General features: G+C 48.3%; 1 protein-coding gene across 1 annotated transcript in view; it reads left to right on the top strand.

The window, feature by feature from the left end:
* The first annotated feature begins 3,507 nt into the window (after positions 1-3,507).
* Positions 3,508-27,564, top strand: part of PLCXD2 (phosphatidylinositol specific phospholipase C X domain containing 2) — a 66,788-nt gene continuing 42,731 nt past the window's right edge. The window contains exon 1 of the mRNA XM_075542546.1: positions 3,508-4,172. Within this exon, the coding sequence (XP_075398661.1) occupies positions 4,010-4,172 (163 nt within the window). The 5' untranslated portion in view covers positions 3,508-4,009. The remainder of the gene's footprint in view (positions 4,173-27,564) is intronic.

The raw sequence follows: 27,564 nt of genomic DNA, 5'->3' as shown, positions 1-27,564 counted from the left end.
AACCTTAGGTCGGATATTTATTGCAAATTTATAAACAAATATTTTTAAACCTTGGGAAAGTGAGAACTGCCATAGATGTCCTCCCTTATCACACATGATGAGGCTGTTCTCTAAGGCCATCCTTGCTACTCTAAGTGTGGTCTAGAGCAGCAGCATCCCTCTCAGCTGGGAGCTTTTCAGAAGTGCAGGATCTCAGGCCCATCTCAGAGGAAAGGAGCTTTCTATGGAATGAGAACGTGATTCATTCCTACATCAACGTCTGAAAAGCACGGTGCTAAGCCACTGGCTTAGAGCCCAGCAGTTTTACCAAGGGTCTCCCTCCCACACCTACATGCCGCGGTCCAGCCGCAGCGGGTTCGGGTCCCCCGCTAGGTGGGTAAGGCTTCGACGAGTGGGAGACAGAAATCACACAACTCTAAGGTTGCGGTGACTGTTCCAATTATGTTCATGCAAAGCTTCAACTCATATATTCTTTTTCTTGGCTTAAGGCTTATGGTCTGAGATCATACGTTAGGAAATTCTCAGGCCACAAGACCGTAACAAGTTACATCAATCATATCATGATTCTTGGTTAAAAATTAGTACATCTTGAAACTGAAACTTTCTCATACAAGGGTGATAGACATAAACCTTCTAACAATAACTGAGCACACTTCATCCAACTAGGGTGCATTGTTCTAACTATGAAATCAATAAAGCATTAATACATTTCATTATCAAAAATTACTTGACAGGCTTTGGCTGGTCTTTCTTAGGCTGTTCCAAGGCTTTCATTTCTTGTTCTTACTTTTCTACTAAGTTCTCATAAATTAAACTCCCAAAAGTCTTTCTGTACCAAGGTATGAGTTGCCTCACAATAGGTAGCTTTGCTTCAGTGGACTTCAAACATCACGGAGGCCCTCTTCTTGCTAACCGTTCCATAAAACTTAAACTACTAAAAGAAACTTGTACACCTTTCTTTGTTAACTATTTTTATGCCGTTTTCATTGTAAGCCCTCGTATCAGGTAAATCAGGGCCAGGAACTCTATTTCTCTTTGGGTTATTTCCAGGAGGGGGATGCCGTAATCTGCCCCCCATGCGGTAACCAAAACAAGGAAAGGGAAAAGCTGGATGATAACCTTTTTTAGAATCTTGCACAAAAGCACTCCAAATAATTATGGCAAGGCCAATCAAACCAGCTCAAATACATGTCGAGAGCGGGTTTGGGCAGCCAACTCCCACCATCCAGCTTCTCTGAAGCCGGGCTAGGCATCGTTCGACTCTGTCTTCAACGTCACATGGCAGGACTGGTCCCCTCGCCTACACATATTTACTGAGCTCCTGGGATGTGCCCTATACTGCGGGCAAATATCGGTATGTTTGCCACCACAAGAGTTCTTCCTGGTCTGACTCAAAAGCAGATGAAGAAGCCGTTGCCCTCCTTGGATAAGTTAAGGAAGGACCCGTGAGCAAGCGAGCGAGCAAGAGAGGGAGAGAGAGAGTTGTCAGTGTCACACAGGAACTAAACATCTCATTCTGAAATGGCTCTGCCTCACTTGCTTGAATCCTGAAGGTTGGTGCCTCCTTAACATGTCCATGTGTTTCGTAAGGAGCTGACATAGAAGACAGCGTATTTCACAGGAACGCGGAAAGAGAACATTTTGCTTACTTCAGCAGTTTCCAGAAAGTATTGTTTGGGGGATTAAATTCCCCCCTCCCCTAAAGTTGAGAGGCTATCTGGAATGGTTGAATTTCAAACAGGATATCTTGAGCTATCCCTCTACTGAATAAGTTTTTGAGGGGACTAAAAGTACGACAAACCAGCAGCATCTTATCAACTCCGACAGCTGGGTGATCTATTCCAGCCCCAGTCCTACAAAATACTTGCAGGATGTTCACTATATTGAAGCGCCTCTTAAGCCTTAAAGATACATGATTTAAATAGTATACGCTGGCTTCTTTAATTACAAGCTATACTGGAGAGGGGGTGGCATCATGTAGCAGAGAGCAGTTTTATATGAAAATGAAGACTAGCTGGCAGGGGAATGTTGTAGCAGGAATTGGGTGTATACAAAGGTATGGCTGAGGACAAAGGCAATGCAGCAGTGGACTTTACCTTGGGGATGAGGGCGGTCATTTGATGATTAAATGTCAGCTGACCTACAGATAGCGCCTGATCCTTCTGTCTCTCTAAAGCACGCCCTGCTGTTCCCTTTTCCCACAAGCCTTCCCTAGTTCTTGGGGAAGTGGCCTGGGCCAGGTGTGGTCTAGGGCCCCACCTCCCAGGGCAGGGTGCTTTCCTTGATTTGCTCAGTGCCCAGACGCTTCTGTGATTTTTATGCACAAAGTTCTCTTATCACTGGTTGGTAAAGTTGACCAAGGAAAACCAAACCAAACCAAACTCACTGCCATTCAGTAGATGCCACCTCATAGTGACTCTTTAGGACAGGCTAGCTCTGTCCCTGTGTGTTTCTGAGACTAACTTTTCACACAAGTAGAACACCCTGCCTTTCCCTCGCAGTGTCTGGTAGCTTCTAAGGGCTGACCTTGTTGTTAGCAACCCAACGCAAAAACCACTATACCACCAGGGTCCAGCAAGAAAGAGTACCACTTAAATCTCAAGGAATGTAGAAGCCTGGGAAATGGGCTGATGTGCCTAGAAGCTGCTCAATCGGAAAGAGAATTTCCAAAGAGTGCCACCGGGTAAATTGTTCTCTATGTAACTTGTGACCAGGAGCCCGTGGGTTAAGAGTTTGGCCGCTAACCGCAAGGTCCACAGTTGGAATTCACCAGCTGCTCCTCTGGGGAAAGATGAGGCCTTGGACTCCCGTAAAGCGCTACAGTATCTGAAACCCACAGGGGCAGTTCTACTCACTCCTCCTGAGGGTCACAATGAATCTGAATGGATTTGACGGCCAAGGTCAAATAATTTGAAAGAGGGTTCCAAGAAACAAGATATGCAAATGTAAGCTATCATGATTAGTTCCTCAGCTGTAAAATGCTGCGGGGCGGTGTGTAGATGAGGCTTCAGTATATAACGCTCCCAGTGCACACCATCCTGGGGCTCTCTTCCTCGCCTCTTTTTGCTGCCTCTCGGCGGCTTGCACAAATGTAATGCGCTGTCTGTGTAATAGGGTGGGAGACAGAGAAGGCAGCAAGGAAGGAGACACGCGGAGCTAAGCGTCTGAAGACCGGCTGCTTGTGAAAGGGCGGAGCCAAGACGACCGATCTGCGTTCCCACTGGCCAGTGCTTGCGAGTTTCCAGGCCGGCCGACCCCGCAGCGGAATCTGCCGGTGCCCAGGAATGCCCGAGTAACAGGAGGAGGAGACTAGGCGTGCGGAAGGGCGGCGCGCGGGGCCGAGGGACCGCCCCCAAGGGCGCCGGCCAATCGCGGAGCGCCTCGCCGGCCGGCCAATCACGAGCCACCTGGCCCGGACCCTCTGCCGGGCAGTGAGGGGCGGGGCCGCCGGGCAGTGAGGGGCGGGGCCGACGGGCGCCGGGCGCCGCGGGGTCCACTTCCCAGAGCCTTTCGGATGCTGCGGGGCTGGAGGCGTCCTGCGGAGAAGCCGGAGCGCGCTCAGCCCGCGGGCCCAGCGTGTGCAGGTCCAGCAGCTGGAACCAGACGGGAGGGGGCGTGCGGGGCCCGCACACGTGTGAGGACCCTCCGGCGCGCGTGTGTGCTGGGCGGGCACCTGTCGTGTGAGTGGCGCCGGGCGTGGCGGCCCCGCGGACTCCCGGTCCCCGTGAGATCCCGCTCCCGGAGCCCACCTTTCCTCCGGCAGCTCCGCCCGGGAACGTCCGAAGTTTGGCGCGGCGGGCAGCCAGCCGACTGAGGGAGGTGGGCCCACGGGGTGGGACTGGAGGGGCGGATAGGGGACCCCCTCTTTGCCCCTGTCGCCTGGGCGGAAAGGAATTTTGGAGAGACGGGCGTGACCAAGGTGGCCCTGACATGTCCCTAGGGCCCAGGCAGTGATGACCACTGAGTGAGTGGCCCTGGGCTGAGCCTGGACGGTCGGTTTATAAGAGGAATGCTAGCAGTGCGGAAAGCCAGGAGGAAACTCAGGATGGGGACCATCTGCTCCCCGAACCCCAGCGGGACAAAGACGGCGTCGGAAGTCTGCAATGCCGACTGGATGGCCTCGCTGCCCCCTCACCTCCACCACGTCCCCCTTTCCAATCTGGCGATCCCAGGTATTCTGCTGTTCCTGCTTGTTCCTACTGTGTTTAATGCTGCCATCTTAGTGCTGTTCGTGGGCTGGGCTGCTTCTCCATTGTGCGGAGGAAACGATTGTCAGTGACCTCGACTAACCCCCCTTTTAGATTCCCAAGCAGCGCGGAAGCAGTACTTTTAAAGAGATTTAAGTACACTGCATCACTGGCAAAGGAGGTCCGCGAACATATTTAGCGCCCCGATCTTATTTTATTTTATTGCTTGGATAGACTCATTCGAACGGAGCCCTGGTGGCGCAGTGGATAAAGAATTCAACTGCTAGCCCCCAAGGTGGGGCTTCGAACCCATTCGCCTCTCGGTTGGAGAAACATGGGGCAGTCTGCTTCCATAAAGATTTGCAGCCTTGGAAATCCCGTGGGGGCAGATCTACTCTGTCACTGGCAGGGGGGAGATGGACTCTACAGCAGTGGGTTTAGTCTCGTTTTAAGAATATTATCCTCTTAATGTTGGGTCGTGCATGTGATTGGGTGCATTTACTAGAACCACTTAAGGAGAAGCAGGAGAGATCAAGGGCAAATGAATTTTGTTTTTTAAAACGCTTACAAATTTTAGCACTGAATCAAAATTACAAATATTTTCTTTCTGGTGTATCTGCCTTCCGATATTGGGGAAAGAAAGACACAAAAGATAGGTTTGCGCTAGAAAACAGGTTCAGAGGATGAAGACATCTTTTTTGTTGTTGGGGAAGCCATAAATAGAGAATGCCCGCGCTCATCACAGGCAGTCATTAGGTGTGAGGAGGTGCGGATGTTAGAAGCATTGTCTATATATACACAGGTGTCTGCCTGTCTGATCTAGAACCGCAGCCTGGAAAGGCACTTCTGCTCCAAGTCCTGTCTCTCCTGCAGGTTCTCTGCCTTGACTCCATTCTTGTCCGATTTGTACACTGGTCCTCTTCCTCTCACTCCGAAGCTGGTAAAGCATGGATTCTAGGGGAGGATGTCTGAGTTACCGGGTTCGTGCCCTAGCTTGCCGGGTAGCATGCTGTGATGCTGGTGCTGGGTCAGTGTTCCAGGAGCATAGGACCGACTGTCTCTCGCCTGGAAGTGTGACAGTTGATGCTAACCCCTGAGAGCACCAGTCAAAACCCCGAGCGTCCTCGGACAAGCCTGCCTTTTGGCTGGCTGAGAAGATGACCTCATACCACCCCAGATCTGTGCTTTCGATGCATGAGGAAGAGCACGGCAGGGTTTTCCCTGCCCTCCTCCTCCTTTGGAGGTCTTCCAGGATCCTTGTCCCCAGGGCCCTGATTGCTTTTGAACAAGGTAGTGAGGGCTGCTACATTTCCCTGTGATTGTGATCGCGTGTGTTTTATCAGCCATTGGCTACAGTTCGCTGGGAAATGCCAGATGGTCACCAGGTGTTTGTCATGTTTAATTGACTCCCGGGCAGTCATCACAGAAGTGATGCACAGGCAGGCCACCTTTAGCATTAGTCACCTGCCTTCCGGGCGTGGCGAGGGAAATGTTTTGTGGATTCGGATGATAGGTAGAATGTGTTGGCAAACAGAATGGCATCTTAGGCAGGCCCTAAATGGCTCTCTCCTCCAGGGCATTGTTCAGTATAGTTTGCGGCTTCCTCTTTCCTCCTGGTACTTTGGACGGCTCAGACCACAACTGCTGCTAGGTTCTTAGCTGTGCATTCTGACTCTGTGACTGCAGACAGTAGCTGGCATTTGTCCTGTCATCTGCAAGGTATCTCACAGTTACTAGAGTTTCCCAGCAGAGGCGACAGCCGAGACCTGCTGCCGCAACAGGAAATGTTATGATGAGCCCCCCCCTATGGGGGCCACAGCATTTGTTCACTCTGCTTTTTGAAGTGTAGCCGTGTGTAACTACCAAAAATAGCCTGGTCTCCTCAAAAGATGCTCAATTCACTTTGTGAAGTGCGTGGGAAGGGGTGTGTTGTGTGTGTGTGTGTGTGTGTGTGTAAGCTCACATGTTGTAATACTAATAATCACATGTTAGTAGAGAACTAGTTGACGGAGTCCGTGAAGAGCTAATGAATGTGAGCTCTTTGTGGATCCCCTCCCCTACTTCTCTTCCCTCTCCTTCTGGCTTAATACTCCTCAGAGAAAGCCTAAGGGTCATGTTCGGCTGCGCTTTGCTAAGACCACCATCTCACCTCCTCCTTCCTTTCGCTTACCCCTCATCACCACCTGCCCCTTACTAACTGTCACATACTGAGCACGACCCCGTAGCTCCCCTCCACTTACATTAGCCCACATCCTCACCCCTCCATGAAGCACCTATCTTCCGTTGGGAAATAAGGAGATCCTCAAGCTGAGAGGTTATGTAATTATCTCAAGGTCACGCAAATCTTAAAAGGCAGAACTAGGACGTCAGCCCCAAGGTAGCTGGCTCTCACATTCACACGCTGTCTCTGCGCCACGGAGTGGCCTTGGGAAGCGCTCCCCACAAGGAAACTAGCTGAAAACCAGCTCTGATAGACCACCCTCTGTGGGGCACGGGGGTTGGGGGGGTGCATTTAACCCTAGCTGGTCTTTAGCTGGGTGGTCATGTATCACTATGAAGATGGAGAAATAGGCAGATAGCATGTATGAAGAGGCTTCAAGATCTTTGTGCTAAAATGGGATTTAAAGCTAATGGAATGTTTCAAGGAACTTTTTGAAGCCCCCCCCCCTTGTGTGAGTCGGGGGACGCGGGGAACATCTTTAAGACTAGGTCAAAGTCACCCGGATGGGGGTGGGGCATCTGGGAGATGGAAAGGGCAGAGACTCTGTCCATACTAGCAGAATAGAATGGAGTAAACTGTCAGATGTGGACACACCTGCTGTGTGTGCCGTAGCTGTGATGGGCGAGGACATGTGTGCATGGGCACCTCTCTCAACAGACGCGTGATCTGTTATCTTCTCTGACTGTTAGGGTACCTGTTCACTACCAGGGTCCCTCGGACATATTGGAAAATTCTCAAGAAGAACCTCATAGTGATTTTCATGGCCGACTATTTAGGATCAGTTAATGCTGCAAGCCTAAGAGAATCTGGAAATTCAAAAATATCTGATTTCTCAAAGAAAGATTTGAAGACATTGAATCCTACAACCATTCTCATTAATGCCAGCTGTTCTTGGTGGACAAAAGTATTGGAAGCAGGTCCCATGCGCAGGCATTCCCCTGTTGATAAAGAGGCCGAGGATGTACTTATTGGTAAATTCACTGTCACCTGAATGGATTCCGACTCACAGGCTTTAAATGTTGATGGCAACCAGATCTTTATTCCCAGGATTGGCTGGCAGTTTATAACCACTGAACTTCCGGTTAGCAGCCCGACACCTAGCCCCAAGTGGCACCCAGACATTCTATATGTATATGTATGTATTCCTTCACCCCACATAGCTAAGAAAACAAACATCCCCGCCCAAACTAATTGGAGTAAATGTTAAAACAGATATAAAGTGTTAAAGAAGCACACTGAGTGAAAAGATTAATTCGAACTTTTAAGGTTCAAAGTACTCTGTCAACAAAATGATGTGTGGCTTGGGATTTGAAGGGCGGGCCAGGTGAGCTTCAGGACTGAGGGGGACGCTGTGTGGGGACTGACTAGGGAAACGGCTAGAGCCCTTCCTTCTCTGCCTCGTTGTACCCTTTTGCTGATGCCTTCAGCATAATTCTCTGCCTCCTCAGGATCGCTAAGTAGCTTGCAGACAGAGTACAACTTTCTCTTTACAATCCTCAAACCTAGCAGGGGCAGTGAATCAGTCATGGGGACTATGGGGGTGGCGGGAATGATTTCATCCACGGAGCTCGAGAGTAAACCCCCAGGAGAAGTGCTTTGAACCACCCACATTTTCGATCAGGATCAGAACTAAACTGAATAGATAGGTCAGTTATACCTTTCCAAAAAAAAAAAAAAAGTAGCCATATGAAGATTTTCCAATCCATTCTTTTTTTTAGCATGGCGCTTCCAACTGCCTTAGCCAAAGCTCATCACCGAACCCAAATATTAGCGAACATTAATGTAGAATGGAGTGGCCACAAGAGTCAGAAGCAGAACTTAGAGCGCAACTTCTGGCCTGGGGACATTCCTTTTGCCTTGAACCCTTCCTGCCTTTCTTCTTCCCTCATCAAAGAGGAGCTTCTCATCTTTCCTCTGGAGCAGCTGCCTCCCCTGTTCTCATTTCTCATTCCCCTCGCCCCCTTCCTTCCATGGACCTGCTTGTAAGCCGGCTTCTCCCATCCCAGGGCCAGCCCTTCCCAGCCCCTCCTTCCTCTCTCTGTTCACAGATGCTTCTCTTTGTCATCCTGCTGTGGGTTATTCCCATCTTGTTAGCCTTCCGGGGAGCATATCCTTTCAGGCTGGCACGTCTCCATCAGCCACTTGGCACTTTCTCTCCCTCCCCAAGGCCCCACAGGGTATAACATGGAGAAAAAACTATGACCTATGTATGTGCCCTAACACAGAATCATCCCGGATCAGGATAAAGCAACAACTGCGAAAGACAGAATCGCCGTGGGGCAGGATGAAGCAACAAATACAAACTCACTGCCAACGATTTGATGTTCCAACTTACAGTGACCCTATAGGATAAGGTGGAACTGCCCCTTGCGAGTTTCCGAGACTGTGACTCTTTATGGGCGTTGAAAGCCTCATCTTTGCCCTTCAGGGCAGATGGTGGTTTCAAACTGCCAACCTTGCAGTTAGTAGCCCACCATGTAACTACTATACCACCAGGGCTCCAGGATTATTCAACTCCTGCTTCTAGAAGTTGGGCTGTTGTTGGTATGTATCATTGAGTCAGTTCAAAGTTACAGTGACCTGGTGCATGTAACAGATGAAACACTGCTCGGTCCTGCACCATTCTCACAATTGTTTCACTGTTGGAGCCCATTGCAGCCACTGTGTCCATCCATCTCACTGAGGGGCTTCCCAAAAAGGATGTCCTTCTCCAGGAACTGGTGTCTCCTGCTAACATGTCCAAAGTATGTGAGACCAGGTCTTGCCATCCTCTCTCCTAAGGAGCATCCTGGCTACACTTGCTCCAAGAAAAATGTGCTCGTTCTTTGGCAGTCCATGGTAGTTGGGCTAGGTCTGTGTATTGAAATGAGGTTTAGGACCCAGGCCAAATTGTGGCACAAGAAAATTTAGGTGGACTCTATCCTGAGGATAGTCTATGTCGTGAGTTGACTCAGAGACAAACCCAGTCAGTCTCATAGAGAATTTGAGATAGGTAAACCAAGGATGGAGTTGAATTTATCAGAGATGACCCAGCCAAGAAAAGAGAAATATACATTTTTTAAAAAACACCAAAATAATCTCTTAAGTGGGAATAGTTTATTTTTCCTTCCATTTTATTTCCTCATTGAGCCATCATGAGGGAAGAAAAGATGACTTTGGTGATTGCCATTAATTGTGTTATCTCCTAATGAAGTCCATTGTTTCCCTTTCCCCTTCCCAGTGCACAATTACCCCAAGAGCCACAAGGCGTTCCAGAATTACACGTCTTTGCGAAGTGGGTTCAAGCTCAGAGTGTGAATGTTAGAGCTGACTATCTGGAGCTGAGTCCTGGCTTTGCCCCTTACAAGCAGTGTGATGGGGAAATTGCTCAGCCGCTCTACCTCAGTGTCCTTCTCTGTCAGAGAGAGAGAGAGAATATTAACACTGCTTGATTTGGTGTATGCTTTATTGAATACATTCATTCCTCCAGCCCACTTAGAAGATTCCCTGGAACAAAATATGCCCCCCAAATAGGAGATACTATCATTGTAATTGCTGTTGTCCTATGTCTTATCTGTTACAGTGATCATTTATTAAAAGATCATTTGTTTTGTTATCTGTTACAATGATCATTTATTTAAAAGATGTGTCATTTGAAGCCCATATGTCCTCAGGCCATTTTCAACCTTGAAAAAAGAGCTGACAGTCCAATTCAGCTGAATGGCTCAGTTCTGTGTCTGTCAGATCAGATCCGGGTCACTTGAATGGACATCACCTCAAGAGGACTTGTGCAGGGAAGGATACAAAGAGGGATGGCCAGTATATGACTGATCATCAGAAGTATTGGATACCATCTGAGGGGAGTGGATCAGAGGGCCAGAGACTCCTCTTCAGCTACTTTCCCCGGCCTGCCCACACATCCCAAGTTCAGCTGTCAGTCTTCGCCATCTGCTGACATCCAGAGCCTTTGGGGACAAACGCTACCCTCGGTGGCTTGGCCGTATAGCCAGTTCCTTGTCTGTGCACCTCAGTCCCCATCAATGGCCCTCCTAACCCAGGCATTTTTGTTCCCAGGCCTAAAGTGGGACTGTTAACACAGGGCTTTCCTGTGAATAAATCCTCATATTTTTAATAATGCATTCCTCACCCCCTCCAGCGCCCCTACAGGCCGGGCTGTGGAGGCAACTTGTCATCATCCACATCACAGAAGCCATGTCCCGAGAAAGCTTGATCGAACCCCACCAGGCATGCTATGCCCTCCTTGCTATCAATTTTAGATCTCTTGTTGTTCCCTTGTCCTTGGCTTTGTTGGCTCCCCCTCCCTTTCCCCCACCTCGTCTTCTCCCCCGAGCCCCCAGAACTATCGGTCCCTTTGTTTTCTCCTCAGGATTGTTTTTCCTGCCTGTCTTACATAGATAGACATGGGGATGGAGGTAGGGAGAGTAAAAAGAAAGAAAGAAATAGCCTATGGATCGTTCCAGCTTCATCTGCCAACTCTTGTGAGATCACGGCGTCTGAGGCAGTGCCAAGCCCTGCCCCGTGAATCCGAAATCTATTTTCAGAATTCCTCTGGGACCTCGGGGACTTTGCGGCGATAAATCTTTATGAGACTAGAAAGCCTCATCTTTCCCCCTTGGAATGGCTGGTGGGTGTGAACTGCTGACCTTTCCATTAGCAAGGCAAGGAGTAACCATTATGCCCCAAGGCTCATAGGGAGGCAATATTTATAGACATTAGGTGGAGTGGCTACAACAATGGGCGTAAGCATAGGACCAGTTGTGAGGCTGGTGCAGGCCTGAGCAGTGTGTTGCCCGGTTATGCTAGATAGGGTCTCTGTGGGTCAGAATGGACTCAATGGCACCTAACAACATGTGTAGGTGGTTGTGGTTACGTCTATGGAAATAATTTGAACATACATCAGAAACCAAATTTTAGGGGACGAGACCTGCGACTGAATCTGCTTGAATATTTGCCCGGGGGACTATCCAGGAAGTTTTCTTCTGTGTCACTTGCATTGTTAAACAGTGGCAGGAATTTGGGTACGTGTATTGCTGAACGTGTAGGAGAGCATCACATGTATGTATCTTCAGAGATTTACAAGGTAGGCTGTTCCAGAGAGACCTGCATTGCTCTAATAGGATGTCTAAGTCGGCGTTCAGTGAAACGTTGGGAGACTATTGGTTGCAATGGTCACTTTCCATGGGAGAGACCTGGGAGACCCGGGTTTGATGAGGCACCCAGTCAGTGAAGGCTTGCATAACGCTATGCTGAGCAGGCTTCCATGGAGCTGTGAGACTAAGATGGACTAGGAAGAAAGGCCCCAGGACCTACTTCCGAAAACAAGCCAATGAAAACCTTACAGGTCAGAGCTGCTCAATCCACCACTGATCAGGGGGATGGGGCAGCATTTCATTTAGCTGTGCAGGATGGGATTGTTATGTGCATTGAATTATGTCCCCCGAAAAACATGTTGTAAATCTTTATCTCGATAACCTGTGGTTGAGGACCCCTGGTGGTATAGTGGTTATGCGTTGGGCTACTCATCTCAGAGTCAGCAGTTCAAAATCACGAGCCGTTCTGTGGAATAAAGATGGGGGTTTCTACTCCTGTAAAGAGTTGCAGTCTTGGAATCCAACTCACGTGGGCAGTTCTACTTTGTCATATAGGTTCTCTGTGAGTCAACATGGCCTCGAAGGCTGTGGATTTGGTTTTTGTTTTTATAGCTGTGGTTAGAATCCCATTTGAGAATGGGTTCTCTTGGCGAATGAGTGTAGGCTATATCATAAGTCATTTTCTTTGGAGATTTAAGAGCTTCAGCAAGTGAGCAGAGCAGAGATGAGGAAGACAGATGCGAAGCTACATGTAGAGCTCCCAGGAGCAGAGGCTTAAAAAGAGACAAGACTCTTCTTCCAGAGCCAAAAGAGGAAGAAAGTCTTGCCCTGGTGCCAGTGTCCCGAATTCAGACTTCTAGCCTCCTAAGCGGTGACAAAAATTAATTTGTTGATTAAACCCACCCCCTCACGGTAGTTCTGTTATAGCTTCACCAGATACCAAGACAGTCACCATGCTGTCTTCACCCCACAATGAAAACACAACCATGTCGCCGATGCTGATGGTATTTTCTAAGGGAAAAAAAGCGGGGTTTTTGTTTTGTTTGGGGTAATGTCTAGTCATTCTAGAGATCCCGACTGTATAAAGTATCATTTCTTGTCAGAGAGTATGTTGTCAGTACTGCCCCTCACGGCTCTCCGCAGCCCTGACAACATCGGAATACAGGAGAAGAAAGTGAAGCATTTAGATCCTGTATGCAGATACCTTGGCATGCGGCACCACTCTGCAGTCATGGGGGAACTGAAAACTGGGTAGATGCTGTCAGGCTGAAATGAATATTTTATGAACATATATGATTTGAAGGCTTATATTACTGAAAGCAGGCTTTTTCAAGTGCAATTGAAGCCAGATTTTAAAGTGCCACCCAGATAAGGTGAAGACACTGTCCCCATCCTGCCTCCCTGTACTTGAGCTCAGGTCCCAGTCCTGACAGGAGGCGCTCACACGGATCCCAGGAAAATTAGGTGAGCATGCACATTGTGCTGATTTGGTGCAAAACAATTATTGGTACTTTTTTCACTCCGTTGTCCTTTTATTGTGTGCATATATAACATATACATTACTGTATTACTGCATTTGTACAATAATATAGTTATAGAGTACTATATATGCTTTATATTAATGTATGCATATCATAATATGTACAGGCTTCTTACTGTATATTTCTGTATATAACATTTTTTACACACACACATATATAACACCATTGTGTTCATTTAAAGGGAACCTATACATTCAAAGAACATTTAATGCGTGGCCTCTTGTGCCAAGTCCTTGTGGCAGGACAGCCTGACTGCTCACTGGGAGGTTGGCAGTTCAAACCCACCCAGCTGCTGTGCTGGTGGCAGGTCTGGTCATCTGCTCCTGGAAGATGCCGCCTAGAAAACTCGGGAGCAGTTCTCCGTTGTCACATAGGGAATGCAAAGATGAGCCAGATTCCTCTCCTTCGGCTCCTCGGAGTCATAATCTTGTAAGACAAAAGAGAGTCCAAATTTAAGCATCATGGCATCCCAACCAACCACTGCTAGAGAGTCTATTTTGACGCATGGCAACTTTATAGGACAGAGTGTGGAATGACTTCAATGAGTTTCTAAGTTTGGGAGTTCTAACCTTTGATCTTTCGATTAGCAACCCAATACTTACCCCACCCTGCCACCGGGGCCCCCAAAGAATAGACAAGGGTGCTATAAAACTCAGTACGCCACTATAGAATTCCATTACTGGTGAGAGAAGAGAAGTTTGAGGTATGAAATCATGGAGAGAAGGAGGGGATGCCAGTGGAACGAAGAGTGGGACAAAGCAGAGGTAGTGAGGAGTGGGGACCGTGTGGTGTGGTAAGAGCACAGAATTATTTTAAAGACATGGTTGGAGATGAGACTGAGAGGACAGGCAGGGGCTGGATCTTAGTGAGCCATGTATGTCATGCCAAGAGTCAGTGGTGTCCTGAAGGCAAACGGCAGCCATTGGAAACCTTGGTCAGGAATGGGTGGCAGCCCCTGGAGTACCTTCATATGATGACTGCTGGGAAACAGAATGGCCTGTAAGTTATGCGGGAGACGGAGGGGTAAGACAAGCAACTCATGATTTCTTTTACTCTGGTCAACGTGTGTGTGTGCTGATTGTTTTCTGTGCGCCAGACGCTCTTCCAAGGCACTAGGAATTCAATGATGAACAATATAGGCCATTTCTGCCTTCACTTTGGATCTGGTTGGGGAAATGGGCATTTAATCAGGCAAATCAGCATTTAAATCAGGCATTTAATCAGCTACAGCAAAACATGCTCTGAAGGATGACTGGAGAGGCATAGTTTCCTGCCTGAAAGAATATCTTCATGAGAGTTAGGAATCTAGAGATTATGAGTAAACTAAAATCTGATGGATACATAGAGTTAACCCTCAGGATGAGAGGAACCCTTGTGTTTTAGATAATTTTTGTAAAGACCTAACTGTTATCTCACTCTCTCTGGAACTGCTAATCCCGTGGGATGGTGTTCCCAGGTGCGCATCCGGGGCTCTGTCCGTCAGTCTGAATTCTGGCATTGCCTGTTGAGCGGCTTCCGTGAGCACACTGGCATCCCTTGGAGGTTGCCCGTGTGCGCTACACCACACGCCGGCTGCGTATCAAGAACCTGTTAGTTATGGTGCCACCGCCCTCAAGCACCATTGACTTCACGTGCCTCCAACCGGGGTTGCAGCCAGGAGTCTGAACAAAGGCTGGAGGGTATTCCAGATCACCCCTTTTCTAGCTTGGTCTTCAACTCCTGTCGAGGGTCACGGTCTTGGGAAACCCCCAGGGGCAGTTCCACCCTGTCCTATAGGGTAGCAATGCGTCAGAATCGACTCAATGCCAGTGAGTTTGGTTTTCGTTGTCTCCGATCTGAAACGTTTCCCTTAAACCTAGGTGTTTTGTGGTATAAACGAAAAGGCTAGTGTATGGTGATCTCACAGCAGAGCAAGTTGGTCAGAGAGTGCCCCTTGTGTGGGGTTACTTTACAAAAGATGCCACCTGTCTGAAGGCTACTTAACATCAGGATGGATAAATATCTTTTGGCAATCTCTTATTTGGGGCTGACGGTGGACTCTATTGGACACTGCTCCCGAGGAAGAGAAAATCTTTCAAAAGACAGTGTATCCACAGCCATAGGTAGAGGGATTTAAAATGAGCCCAAGTTGTGGGATTGAGAACCCTCTGACTCAATGAATCATGTACCTTCAAAACTCAATCCCAACTGCCAGCATTCCCTGGTGGCGTAGTGGGTCGGTCACAAGTTGGGCAGCTAACTGCAAGGTCAGCCATTTGAACCCACCAGCTGCTCCGCAGGAAAAAGATGAGCATTTTCATGAAGATTTGCAAACCTACAGAGGCAGTTCTACTCCGCCCTATGTGGTCACGCACTACGGAAGATACCTGGGCAATGGATTTCTCACCGAGGCGTGGTGCCTCTCACCTAACCTGGTCGATTGGGGTGTCACCAAGGCTGATCCATCTCCTAGCGACTCCATGCGATAAAACGGAACTGCCCCATAGGATTTAATAAGCTGCCGTCCTTAGAGGAGCAGGTTGGCATCTCTCTCCGCCTCTACGTGGGTTTGACGTGATGATCTTTTGCTCTCCAGCCCAGTCAGTGCCTAACTGTGGTACAGCAGGGCTCCCGGAGCTTATTGTGAAAGCATGTATCAGTACTGGTCTCAGGGTTCCTGAGTAGAGCAAACGATTTATGAAACCCAGAGTCAGACAAAATAAAATCCTTGCACTCCTTGGGGGCAATGTCATTGTCCCGTGACTTTCGGTCTTAATCATATGCATGTGACCCAGCTCACAGTCACTCTCCTGTGAACTCACCTGACTGCACCGAGCACATTTAATTGCTCTCTGCCCTCTGTGCCGCGCAGCAGCAGCTGGCTCATATTTGATGACAGGACACACCGGTCATGGTGGCCGTATCTGTCTCGGCACCTGACGGTGAGCTTCTGAGGTCATCATCACGCCTGATTCAACGGCATTCCTCCCTCCTTAGAGTGTGGCTGGCATGTGGTTGGCCCTGAGCGGATGGATACAGAACAAAGGTCAGCATGTACGGTTGCATGATGCCCACTCGACTCAGACTCCTCGTGATGCTATGGGACAGAAAGCACCTGTCTCACGGAGTTCCCTAGGGGAATCGATCACCTGGACTGTTTGCTAAGAACTGCCGGTGGGTTCCAACCTCTCATCTTTCCGTTAGCAGCTGGGCCCGCAGGGCTCCTTGCCGGCACGAATGCATGAACAATGTTCAGAGAGCTGCCGAGGCCTGGTAAGCTGCCCTGACCCCTCCCTGGCTTCCTTTCTGTACATTCCTATTATTTGTATCTTCTCCCCACCCCCCACCCCCTTTATCTCCCTCTGTCCTGTTAGCTCTGGAATGATCTGTGGCAGCGAGGAAGAATGTGCCAGAACACAAAACAAAACCCCTTAGCCCCAGGAAGACCAGCCCCGAAACCACAGTCCAAAAGAAAAATAGAAACTGTGCTATCCTGACTTAATTGCACTCATAAATTTAAAAGGAAACCTTCCCAGGGAGCCAATTTCCTGCAACTTACGCCTGGGTATCTAGGGCCCTCATCTCTCACCCTGGAGTTAGGTGCCAGGGGAAAACGCAGCATCTGTAGAGAACGTGGTTTCAGACTGGCAAGTGCACAAAGGTGGAGGCCTCTTCAGGGTATAGAAGACAAAGCCAATTTGAGTACCAGGTTCAAGGCCAGGGAGCCCATTTAGCACTCTCCAAAACCAAAGACGAACTAACATCTTTAAACCTTCCTGCCAACCCAAAGGGCTAAACACTCTGATAAGCCTATTCAGACCTGGTTATTAGCTAAGAGACACGGGCAAGAGTGCTAACCACAGCTAAACTGCCGAGAGCGTCCACCTCGGAGAGGGTCATGTGGCCATTTTCATTTTTAATCAGTTGCCTATTAAACTCTTAATTATTCATAATGTAGCAAAGCAACTGTATAAGGCACAGAGCTTGGAAGCAGAGGTTTCCGTATATACTTGTGTATAAGCCAGGTTTCTCAGCACATTTTTATGAAGTTTCTGTGGTAAAATTAGGCGCCTCAGCTGATATTTGGGTCGGCTTATACTCAAGTATATACGGTACTCTCTTTTTAAAATATTCTTATTTTATTTTTAAATCATTTTATTGGGGGCTCGTACAACTCTCATCATAATACATACATACATACGTACATTGTGTCAAGCACATGTGTACATTTGTTGTCATCATCATTCTCAAAATATTTTCTTTCTACTTGAGCCCTTGGTATCAGCTCCTCATTTTTCCCCTCCCTGCACCTCTGCCTCATGAACCCTTGATAATTTATATGTTAGTATTATTTTATCATGCCTTATACCATCCAGCGTCTTCCTTCACCCACGGTACTCTTTTTATGAGCCAAGAAGCCAAGGGACATTACACAGGCTGAGGACAGACACTAGGCTGGGAATCATGAACGCTGGACCAGGGTCACCCCTGGTGGGCTGGTTGGGCGACAAGAAGCTGGAGTGAATGGTGGCGGTCAGGTTCTTGCTATAAGATTCTTTTCAGACCTGGAAACTCTTCCATTGAATATGTGCAACAAGTACGGGCCATCCTCGGGTTACATTCAACATGCAAAATTGTCATCTGGCAGCACCATCATTGAGTACTTGACTGCTCACTGAAAGCCCACCAGCCACTCCGTGGAAGAAGGCTAGCCCAAGAAATCCTATGGGGCAATCCTACTCGGGCCTACAGGGGGCACTGTGAGTTGCAACTGAGCAATCAAGCTCACACGCACCTCGCATTTAGTTTCATATTCATAGAGAGTAAATTCAACCTAGTTGCTGTCAAGCTGATTCTCACTCTGGACAACCCCGTATGTCAGTGTAGACCGGAGCTCCCTAGGATTCTCAGGAGCTGGTTTTTCTGAAGAGGATTGCCACACCTTTCTTTTGAGGTGCCTTGGAAGTGGGGGTGGGATGGGGTGGAGGCTTAAATCACCACCCTTTGGGTTAGCAGCAGAATATGGTAACAGTTTATACCATCTTAATCTACCTGAGTTGTAACACAAAATAGTTTTTCATTAATACTGCCCTAAACATTTCAGCATTTAAGGATACGTGCTTACTCTGATGTCTGTTCTAAATGTATTGTATCGTCATTTTTAGTGTTTATTCATATGGAAAGCAATATAGAGAACTCCTAACTACTGGTCATGTAGCCTCAAATTTAAAAAACAATTAAACTTAACCTCTCCATCCTTTAGTCCAAGTTGTTTAAGAACTAAATAAAACACATGCAGCATGCGTAGAATATTGCCTAGCATACACACGAAAATGCCATAAGTTTGGATATTTTCCTGTTAACAATCATTGTTGGCTGCTTAGCATAGACCTCGCACCATACTAAATGCAGTAGGAGTTTTTTAAAAGCAAGCCAGTGTAGTCACTATCTTGCAGGAGGGACGTAATGGTTCAAATAAAGCCAGTAGAAAGCACATTGAGGTGAGTGTCACAGCATAGCAAACAGCAAGCTTCTAATGGCCCTAGAACTGGCAGAGAGAACTTCTGGAGTGGGGGAAGTGGGCACAGTGGTGGCTCAGGAGGAGGATCCTTGCTTTCCAGTGGAGAGACCCTGGTTGGGTTCTTGGCCAGGACACCTCATGCACCCCACTACCATTCTCTCCGTCAAAGCTGTGTTTGCTATGGTGCAGAGCTTCCAGACTAAGATGGACTAGAAAGAAAGGCTTGGTGATTTACTTCTGAAAAATCTTCCAGTGAAAGTCCGATGGTGGTATTTATAGGGGTGGTGAGAATTTAAGGCCCAAAGAAAATCCTGGGGTCAAAATGCAGTCAGTTTTCATGACTCTGGGTCTTCCAACTTGCTCTTTCCTCTCCCATAATCACCTGGGCTTAGCTAGCTGTTGATGCTGTGTAACAAAATATCCCACCAGTGGGTGACTTAAAAGAAGTTTGTTTTTTTCATGGTTCTCACTCAAAGCTCCCTGCTGCGGAGCTGATTCCACCTGATGGTGAGCCTAGAGGGCAAGGTGAGCTTCTGGGAATAGACAGCCTTATCTTTCTCCCATCAAGCAGCTGGTGGGTTCGAACTGCTGACCTTCAGTGAGCAGCCCAACTCTTGTCCCATTACACACCAGGCCAGAAGTCAGAATTCCGGGTGCAGTTCTAAGGGGAGGTCTTTCTCGTCCCAATCAACTTCTAGTGGCAGTTGTTGGTGTTCTAGGCTTCTAGATGCATCAGCCCAGTTTATCTGTTTTCATATGATGCCTTCTCCCTGGATATAACTCTGTATCCTGCATTTTTGGAAATATTTAAATGATACTGCTTAGAACCCACATTGGGCAAACAATCAGAGAAACTGGATTATATGAAGAAGAATCAGGCATCAGGCTTGGAGAAAGGCTCATTAAAAGCCAGCATGTCTTGGGGTGCACACCCACCCTTTCCCCATACATACAAAAAAAGTTCACATCTTTGTAGTATGCAAAACATACTTACCCAATCATATCATCTCCAAAAGGCTTAGCCTAGTCCAGCATCAACTCTAAATCCAAAATCACATCTTTGAAATGAAGTGAGGGTGCGATTCTGAGTATCTTCCATACAGAAGTCCTTTCTATCTGGGAATCTGTTAAAAAAAAAATCTTGTGTAACTTACCTTCTTCTGAAGTACAATGGGAACTAGAAGTAAAGCAGTTATATAGTCCCATGCCAAATGAGAAGCTGGAGAGAACCACGGGACTGTGGATACCAAGCAGTTCAACATTCAGCAGGAAAGATCTCATTAGCTTCCAGTGCTTGAAAAGAATTGTTTCCCTGGCCTGCCGTACAGCCCCTGGCTACACACTTGAAATTCCGAGTGGAGGTCCCTTGGCCTTGGCTTCATACCTGCCTTCCAGGGAGATTGAGATTGTGACCCTCCCAACCCCTCAGCAGCTCCATTGCCCTGCTAGGCCCTGCTGTTAGGTGCTGTCAGGTCTGACTCACAGTGATTTAGGTGCAGCAGAAGGAAACCTGGCCCAGGTCTGCACCATCCTCACAATTGCTCGTATGCTGCCACCGTGTCAAGCATCTTGTTGGAGACCTTCCTCTGTTTCGCTGCCCCTCAGCGTGATGTTCTTCTCCAGGGACCGGGCTCTCCTGACATCGTGTCCAAAGGATGTAAGATGAAATCGCGCTGTCCTTGCTCCTGAGGTCCATTCTGGTTGTACTTCTTCCCAGACAGATCCGTTTCTCCGCTTAGTCATGCTGCTTTTCCACATTCTCCTCCAGCACCACAATTCAAATGCATCTATTCCTCTCCGGTCTTCCTCTTCCGATTTTGAAACTCTTCCGGTGCTGGTTTTAAGGTTTTGTCTGTGTGCACAGTTCGTTTCTCAAGACATGTCTGGAACGTGTGCATAAACCACACAATCCATTTGAAGAACCCTACCTTCTAATACATCTATGTCATCGGTAAACTTCATTCTGCAAGCATTGGCTCAATTACTAATCGTGGACCCACTTCCATCAAACATAGCATTGTATCCTCTTGGGACTATGTATCTGTCCCCGCTGTGGTGGATTCCACAAGTCGGGCCGTAGCTTGCTACCTCTGTATACTCAATGCCATTGACGTGGCCTGGTTCAGAACAGCACTCTATGGAAAAAGGGAAGAAAGCGAAGAAGGGAGGGAGGGAGAAGACATGGCCTCTTGGAATGCAGTGTCTAGAAGGAATTTACACAGAAAAAAGACATACTAGGACACACGGCGTAAAAGTACTAATGCCGAGGGTAAGGCAACATCTTACAGCTTCATTGCAAAGCCTGTAAACTTATGACTTGGTGTACTATCAACGATAATAGTAACGGTCCAGGCCCTTTTCGTTATTCACTGCGGTAATGTTCCATCCAGTTGCCATGGACACTGAGTTTAGTCAACGCTGAACCGTTATTCCTGGGGAAATGCAGACTTGGGTTCCTAACCCCCTGTCACAACATTGTCGTCAATTGAGTAATACTTCGCCCTGTTCTGAAGTGCTTCTGCTTGAAGCCACGATGTTGAGTCTGAACGTTGCACTCACAGCCAACAGCACTGCTCGTGGCCACCCGGCACTTTCCTGACACTGTAGCATGCAGTGGCCATGTTCTCTGAGCTGTACTTCACGGGCTTTAGAAACACCAGATAGGACGTCAACGCAAGGTGCCCCCCTCCCTCTCTCTTCCACTGAGTCGATGCTGACTCAGAGCGACTGTATAACGGGACCATTTCCAAGACGGCAACTCCATAAGAGTAAAAGCCCCATCTTTCTCCTGCTCAACACTATGTTAGGGGCCACTTCAAACTGCAGAGGACACACATATACACACCAGCTCCACCACAGAACTGCCAAACTGTGTGGCAAAAAAACCAGCCCACGAGAAGACGCTTGTTTCCCATTTGAGAGCTGAAATCACAGGGCCCCTCACCGTGAGCTGAGGGCATGTGCCTAGGCGATCGTGATTTGTCACCACTCTGCACATGCGTCTGGTCACATGACCGTCATCGCATTGCCAGGAGTTTTATGGAGTAGACACTTGTTTTCCAAATATGAAACCACAAACATTGAGGATTGATTCTGTGACTAGCTTACTGACAGAACACGCATATGGCACCAAGCAGGTGCCAGGCATGGCTTTGCCAGACATGCAGATACAGCCCCACTGACTCCTTATCACAAGGCGTCCTGGTGGCATAGCGGGTTCTAAGTTGGGCTGTTAACACAAGGTCAGCAGTTGGAAACCACCAGCCCCAATGAAAGGAGAAAGATGAGGTTTTCTGCTCCCCAGAAGATGTACAGTTCGCAGAAAACCACACCAGCTAGTCTCTTCTGGCCTGTAGGGGCGCCATATGTTGTTGGTCACAATCCACTCGATGGCGCTGACTTTGGAGATGGGGGATCCTCACACCAGCTCGGCGATTGGGTACGACTGCTGTCCTCGTTTTACACAGGAACAACTAAGTTGAGACACAGGGACCTTAAGGAGATTCCGACAGTAGCCACGGAGCTTCCTGAGGACAGTTCTGGAATTGTAAACATGGACTCTTGCCAGATCCATTCACTCGCGCTTGAGTGAAGGACTGCATTGATAGAGTTGGAGGTGACCCAGTGTGGCTGTCGAGCCAGTGCCCTTTGTTGGCCGTGATAAAGCGTGGTTTCTTCCCATGCACGCACATTTGTTCCCATGCCAGCCTTCTAATGCCTGAGTGCCCACGAGGGGGCTGCGTTTTGAAGAACTAACTGCTTGTCCACCTGTTCTGGCTGAACAGGTCTCCCCCGGCCCCAGACCAGACATTTAGGCTTTTTAATTGACACAGAACAAAAGCAGCCCTGTGGTTTCAGTGGTCTGTGTACTCCTCCCCCAGCGAGGCTGTGTCAAAGGAAGAGACCTTTCTGCCCCATGAAGAAAGAGCTGCGTGCAGCTTTCAGGAGGTGTGGGGCTCCTCAGCACACGGGCCATCTGTCAAGGTGGGGGGGGGGCGTGTTTTGATGCACTTGTCCTGCTCTGTGGATTGTACACATTTCCTTAAAGCCCATCATGCTGTGAAATTTAGGATGTCTTAGACTGGATTTCCCCTCCATTTGCCCCGTCCCCTGGCACAGGGCTGGCTCACCCAGGCCTGCTTTTACAGGAAGCAGAGAAGACCCACAAGCCCTTGAGAGGATCTGGCTGCCAAGCTGCCCCGTATCTCGGTCATTCTTCAGTTTGTCAAATGAATCCCAAAATAGCCCCGTCCCGTGAAACATCTCAACCAAGCTACGCGGTTGTGGTTCGTTGTTTAGTTGTGGTGTTTTTTTCAGTGCCCATAATAAAATTTCACACACAAAAATATCCCACAAAGCAAACAAGCACCAGTCTTTAGAATGAAGGGAACAATCTATGATTGTTGAGACATGAACTCCAAGCCCGGGCATTCTGTCCATATAGTGTAGACTCTCTCCCACAATTTTCCAGAATCTCAGGTAAACCAGAAACACATCATAAACCATCCTCAGGCTTAGGGGTGGGTATGATTTGCGGGTTGCAAACTCGGTGAGCTAAATCTAGGACACGTTTTCGGCTGCAGTATCCTAAGTTGGAAAGTAACACACATTCGATCCGTGAGGAGATTGAGAAGCAGTTTTGTCGCTGCTGCTGTGGTGGTTGTCATAAGGTGCCCCTGAGTGGGTGCCAACTCCCATCTGCGCACAACAGAGCAAAGCGGTGCCCCCGGCCCTGCACCAGCCATTGCTGCAGCCACTGTGTCCGTCCATCGCATTGGGGGCCTTCCTCTTTTCACTGCCCCTCTTACTTTACCAAGCCTGGTCTCCTCCTTCGGGAGCTGGTCTCTCCTGGCAAGATGTTCCACGCAGGTGAGATGGTTGTCTATAAGGAGATTTCTTTCATTATTCTTCACCAGCACCCTAGCTCAGATGCGGTATCCGTGTTACACAATGCCCCAAATTCCCTTAATGAGCTGGCACCATAGATTCTTGAGATGTTAGATTCTTGAGCTCCAGAAGAGGAGATGTTAAGGTTCGTTTCCCTCCGCTTTCTAAATGGTCACATAGGGAAACAGGTCCAACATGAAGACGCAAGCCAGAATTCAGATCGGGTGTCTGAGCTTAAATCATTGCCTTTCTGGGACGGCAAAGAAAACCCTTTTCCTCCACTGTGAGAAGGTTAGAGTGCCCTCATGTGTCCCTTCATAGAAAGTCGTCATGTCTTTCCAAAAAGAATTTACATCACTTTAATCCTTCCATCAATTTCTCTGCAGTGGGGCCAGGTGTTTGCATGCAGAATACACCTGACTTATGTAAATCAGTGAGAAGAGTCCTGTTGGGTAAAAGACGGAGCAACAGTAGCATCCCTAGAGTAGCACCCTAAGGACTTGGTTCTGACAGAACTGGGTTTCTGTCCGAGGGTGGCCACGTGCTCACTTTGTGACTTGGACCCTCCCTTTGCAATGCCAGCCTGAGCCTCGGTTTCCTCATCTGTCCAATACAGGTCATTACTGCCCTGCAAGATTCTGTCCAAGGTCAAAGGAGAGTCTGTCCAAGGTCAGAGTGAAGGGCTTCATCTACCATTCAGCACAGAAGCAGAACTCAATGACTTGAAGGCGGTTTTAGATGTTTTTAGAAAAGAGTGCCCACCAGAGATCAACAGCCAGTTGATAACAAAGAAACTCAGCCGGAAATGATGGGCAGTTAACAAAATGTCATTTAGATGCTCCTGGATAAACTCTTAGTGTATATTAGCCCTTGTTGAGGGCCGTAGCAGGGAGGCTACAGAATTGTTAAATAAATGCATTCCTTAGAAATAAACTTCATTAAATTTGGGAAAGAGCCCTGGTTACGAGTTGGGCTGCTAACTGCAAGGCTGGCAGTTTGAAACCACCAGCCACTCGGAGGGAGAAAAATGGCTGTCTACGCCCATCAACAGTTACAGTCTCAGAAGCTCACAGGGGTGGTTCGGTTCTGTCCTGTCCTTGGGGTCACAGTGAGTTGGCATCGACTCCAGGCAGTGAGTTTGATCTTTGGTCAGATGGAGGAATTTAAATGGCATTCTACCACATGGCTTTCGAGAGACCTACTCTTTCACAGGTAACACCTGGTCTCTGGCATTAAGGGCCCCACGGTTACCATCAACCTCCCCACTATGAAAGAAAAAAACAGTGAAGCCTATGGGACCTGTAACTCCACGTCACTGTTTCCAAAGTGCTCCCCTTTGACAGGGTGCAGTCTTACCACCTTTCTATCACTCACTTTGGTGGAAAACATTGTTTTTCCATCGCTGATAGGTTTCCACCTTACACAGGTTCCTGCTCACACCAGGTTTCACTGTATTTGATAACCGGATGTAGTTGACATCGATTCACTTCTTCGAGAAGTCTTCATTGATTAGAAGGCTCGCCGTATTCCAATCAATGAAGAACAGGTGCAAAGCAATAGGCAGATGAAGGGATCCTTTGACTTGCATCCTCTTTCACTCTGTGTTGCAGAACGAACGATCACAGCTAACGTGGTCAGTAACATTACAGGAGATCGGGTCCTTTTGCCCCCGTGCCCTTTCAAAGGTTCTCTCGTCCCCAGAAATCCACACCAGCCTCCTTTGATACACACAAGAGGGAAACGTCATTATGTACGATACACAGAGACTTGACCTTTAAATGTCAGTGGAAGTGGAGTCTGGCGATTCTGTCTGTGTCTTCCTCTGGCTGACTGGAGACTCCTGGAAGGGGTGAAAGGAACATACAGGGGTCAATTCAAGGAGGATCGGGCTGGCCACTGCCATCTAAATATTTCATCTGGAAACAGCAATCACCAAGCCAAACTCACAACTATCCAGTCTGTTCTGACTCAGTGCCTCGGTAGGACTGGATAGAACTAACTGCCCCTATGGGTTTCAGAGACTATACTGGAGTAGAAAGCCTCGTCTTTCACTCTCAGAGTGGCTGATGGTATCAAACCGCTGCCATTGAGAGAGAGAGAGATGGATAATGGAGAGCTGACAGTGTCACCAAGCTGACTCCCCTTTGACTCTTCTTGGCATCACACGTGTATCAAGAGTACAGCAGGGATGCAGAGGTTCTCCGAGAGAGGTTTTTTGGAAGCACGTCATCTGGCCTTTCTTCCCATGTGCTTCCTGGTAGGCTTGAACCCCCACGCCCACCCCCCACCCCCCCCCCGCCTTTTGCTTTAGCAGCCGAATGTACTACTCAGGACACCATGCAGATCTGCAAGAGCAGACCTGGCTTCTCCAAGTTTGCAAACCTTGCCCTGGGCCCAAGCAAATCTCTCATCCTTTTTAGCAATAGGCTACCTTTCACTGAGCAAATGCAGCCCAAGAGGCCCAGGCATTTATTATTTCTAGAAAGTTCATCGCCAGACTCTGGTTGGGAAGAAGCCGCGTGCCAGCGTCTGCAGTGGTGCCCTGCCTCGTTCTGCACCACTTTAGGATGATTCGGGGGCAATGGGAAGCTTAAGCTAGCCTTTCTTTGTGGCCGTTAATCTTGAGTCAACTGACGAAAAAGATACTCACTGCTTCCTATTTGAAAGACTCCTTTTTTTGTGTGTACATTTAGTGAACAGGGCCTTTTCTGGCTGCTGCTGCAGTTACGTCAGAGGCAGTTCTGCCCTGTCCTGTGGGGTCGGTCGCCATGGATCAGAATCGACGACTTGATGGCCGTGAGCTTGGTTTGGCTTCGGCAGTTATGTCGACGGTATTTGTGAAACACTGAATTCCTAGCAAACACCTCATCTTCTAGCTTATGTGCTTTTGCTCCTTTGTGCATCCTTTCCCCATCCCTTGGAATGCCACCCCCCGCCCCAGATCCATAGATCCGCCTTATCAATGTGTATATTGCTAGCCCTTCTGGTAGAGTTTTAGTTCTAGCATATCAAGGAAAAATGCCATTGAGGGACCTTTGAGTTGATCTTCGGCCCAGAAAAGTCTCTTGCTTTTCTACTTGCTGCTCCCCTTTATCTGCGTGGTAATATCTCCCCGGCAGCTACTAGTGCCGCCACCCCTTCCCCAAGTCTGTCCCCCATTCCCCTCCACCCACCCAGGGATGTTAGTCCATGTCTTGGGTGAAATGATCCCAGGAGGGAAGGTCCAGCAGAGGAGACGCCCAGAGGGCAGGCAGGTGCTGGTCAGGGTCTGAAAATAGGGTTGGACTCGGAAAAACATTTGCTTCAGATGGGATCCCAAGACAGCACCTTTCCACTCGGCTGCTTTAAAGACATGTACTCATTCTTGGGTTTGAGCTGCAGACGTGAAATTGTTCTGTATCTTTAAAATAAAAAGCCCCCATAGGTTTCTCTTCCCCCTGATTTCTTCTTCCCCGCCTGGTTTGCCTCTTTCTCCGCTTTCTCTCTGGGCAACCTGGGCCTCGCTCCCCTTCTGCGGCAGAGCCAAGCTTCTGACTCCCACTTGCACACCCCACCCACCCCTCAATACGGCTCCCAGCCATTAATGCCAAGCATGAATATTTCAGTTGTGCTTAGCAGACAAAAGACACCACAGTTGCCAGGGTCCATTCTGCTTGGAGGGTAACTGAGCTCACCCCCACCCCCGCCACCCTATCACATGTTCATATTCAAAATAAAGGGTTTACTATGTGCACTGAAGGGGGCTTTTAGAGAGTTTTGTTTATTTTACGTTTTTCCCCATTTTGGAAGGAGCTACTTGGGAGCTTACTGGCACAATGACTAGACACAGGGCTGCTATCCAGAAGGGTAGCTAGTCAAACCCATGGGGGAGGGGGAGTCTCAGCAAAAAAGACGCAGTGATCTCTTCCCTTAAAGGTACAGTCTAGAATACCCAATGGGGCATTGGTACCCCGTTGCTTACGGTCACTGTAAGCGAGAATCAACTCGACGGTACCTACCAACAGTGCCTCAACCCAAATTTGCAGTGTTTTTACCTTCCCTTGTAGATAGGTCCTTCCTAGTCAGTAGGACTTTTGAAGGAGCCCTGGTGGCTCTGTTGGGTAGATGTTGAATTGCTATTGACAAGGTCAGCTATTCA

The sequence above is a fragment of the Tenrec ecaudatus genome, chromosome 2, assembly GCF_050624435.1.
Source record: "Tenrec ecaudatus isolate mTenEca1 chromosome 2, mTenEca1.hap1, whole genome shotgun sequence".
NCBI lineage: Eukaryota > Metazoa > Chordata > Mammalia > Afrosoricida > Tenrecidae > Tenrec > Tenrec ecaudatus.
The sequence above is the reverse complement of the archived record's forward strand: the minus strand, read 5'-3'. Positions and strand labels throughout refer to the sequence as shown.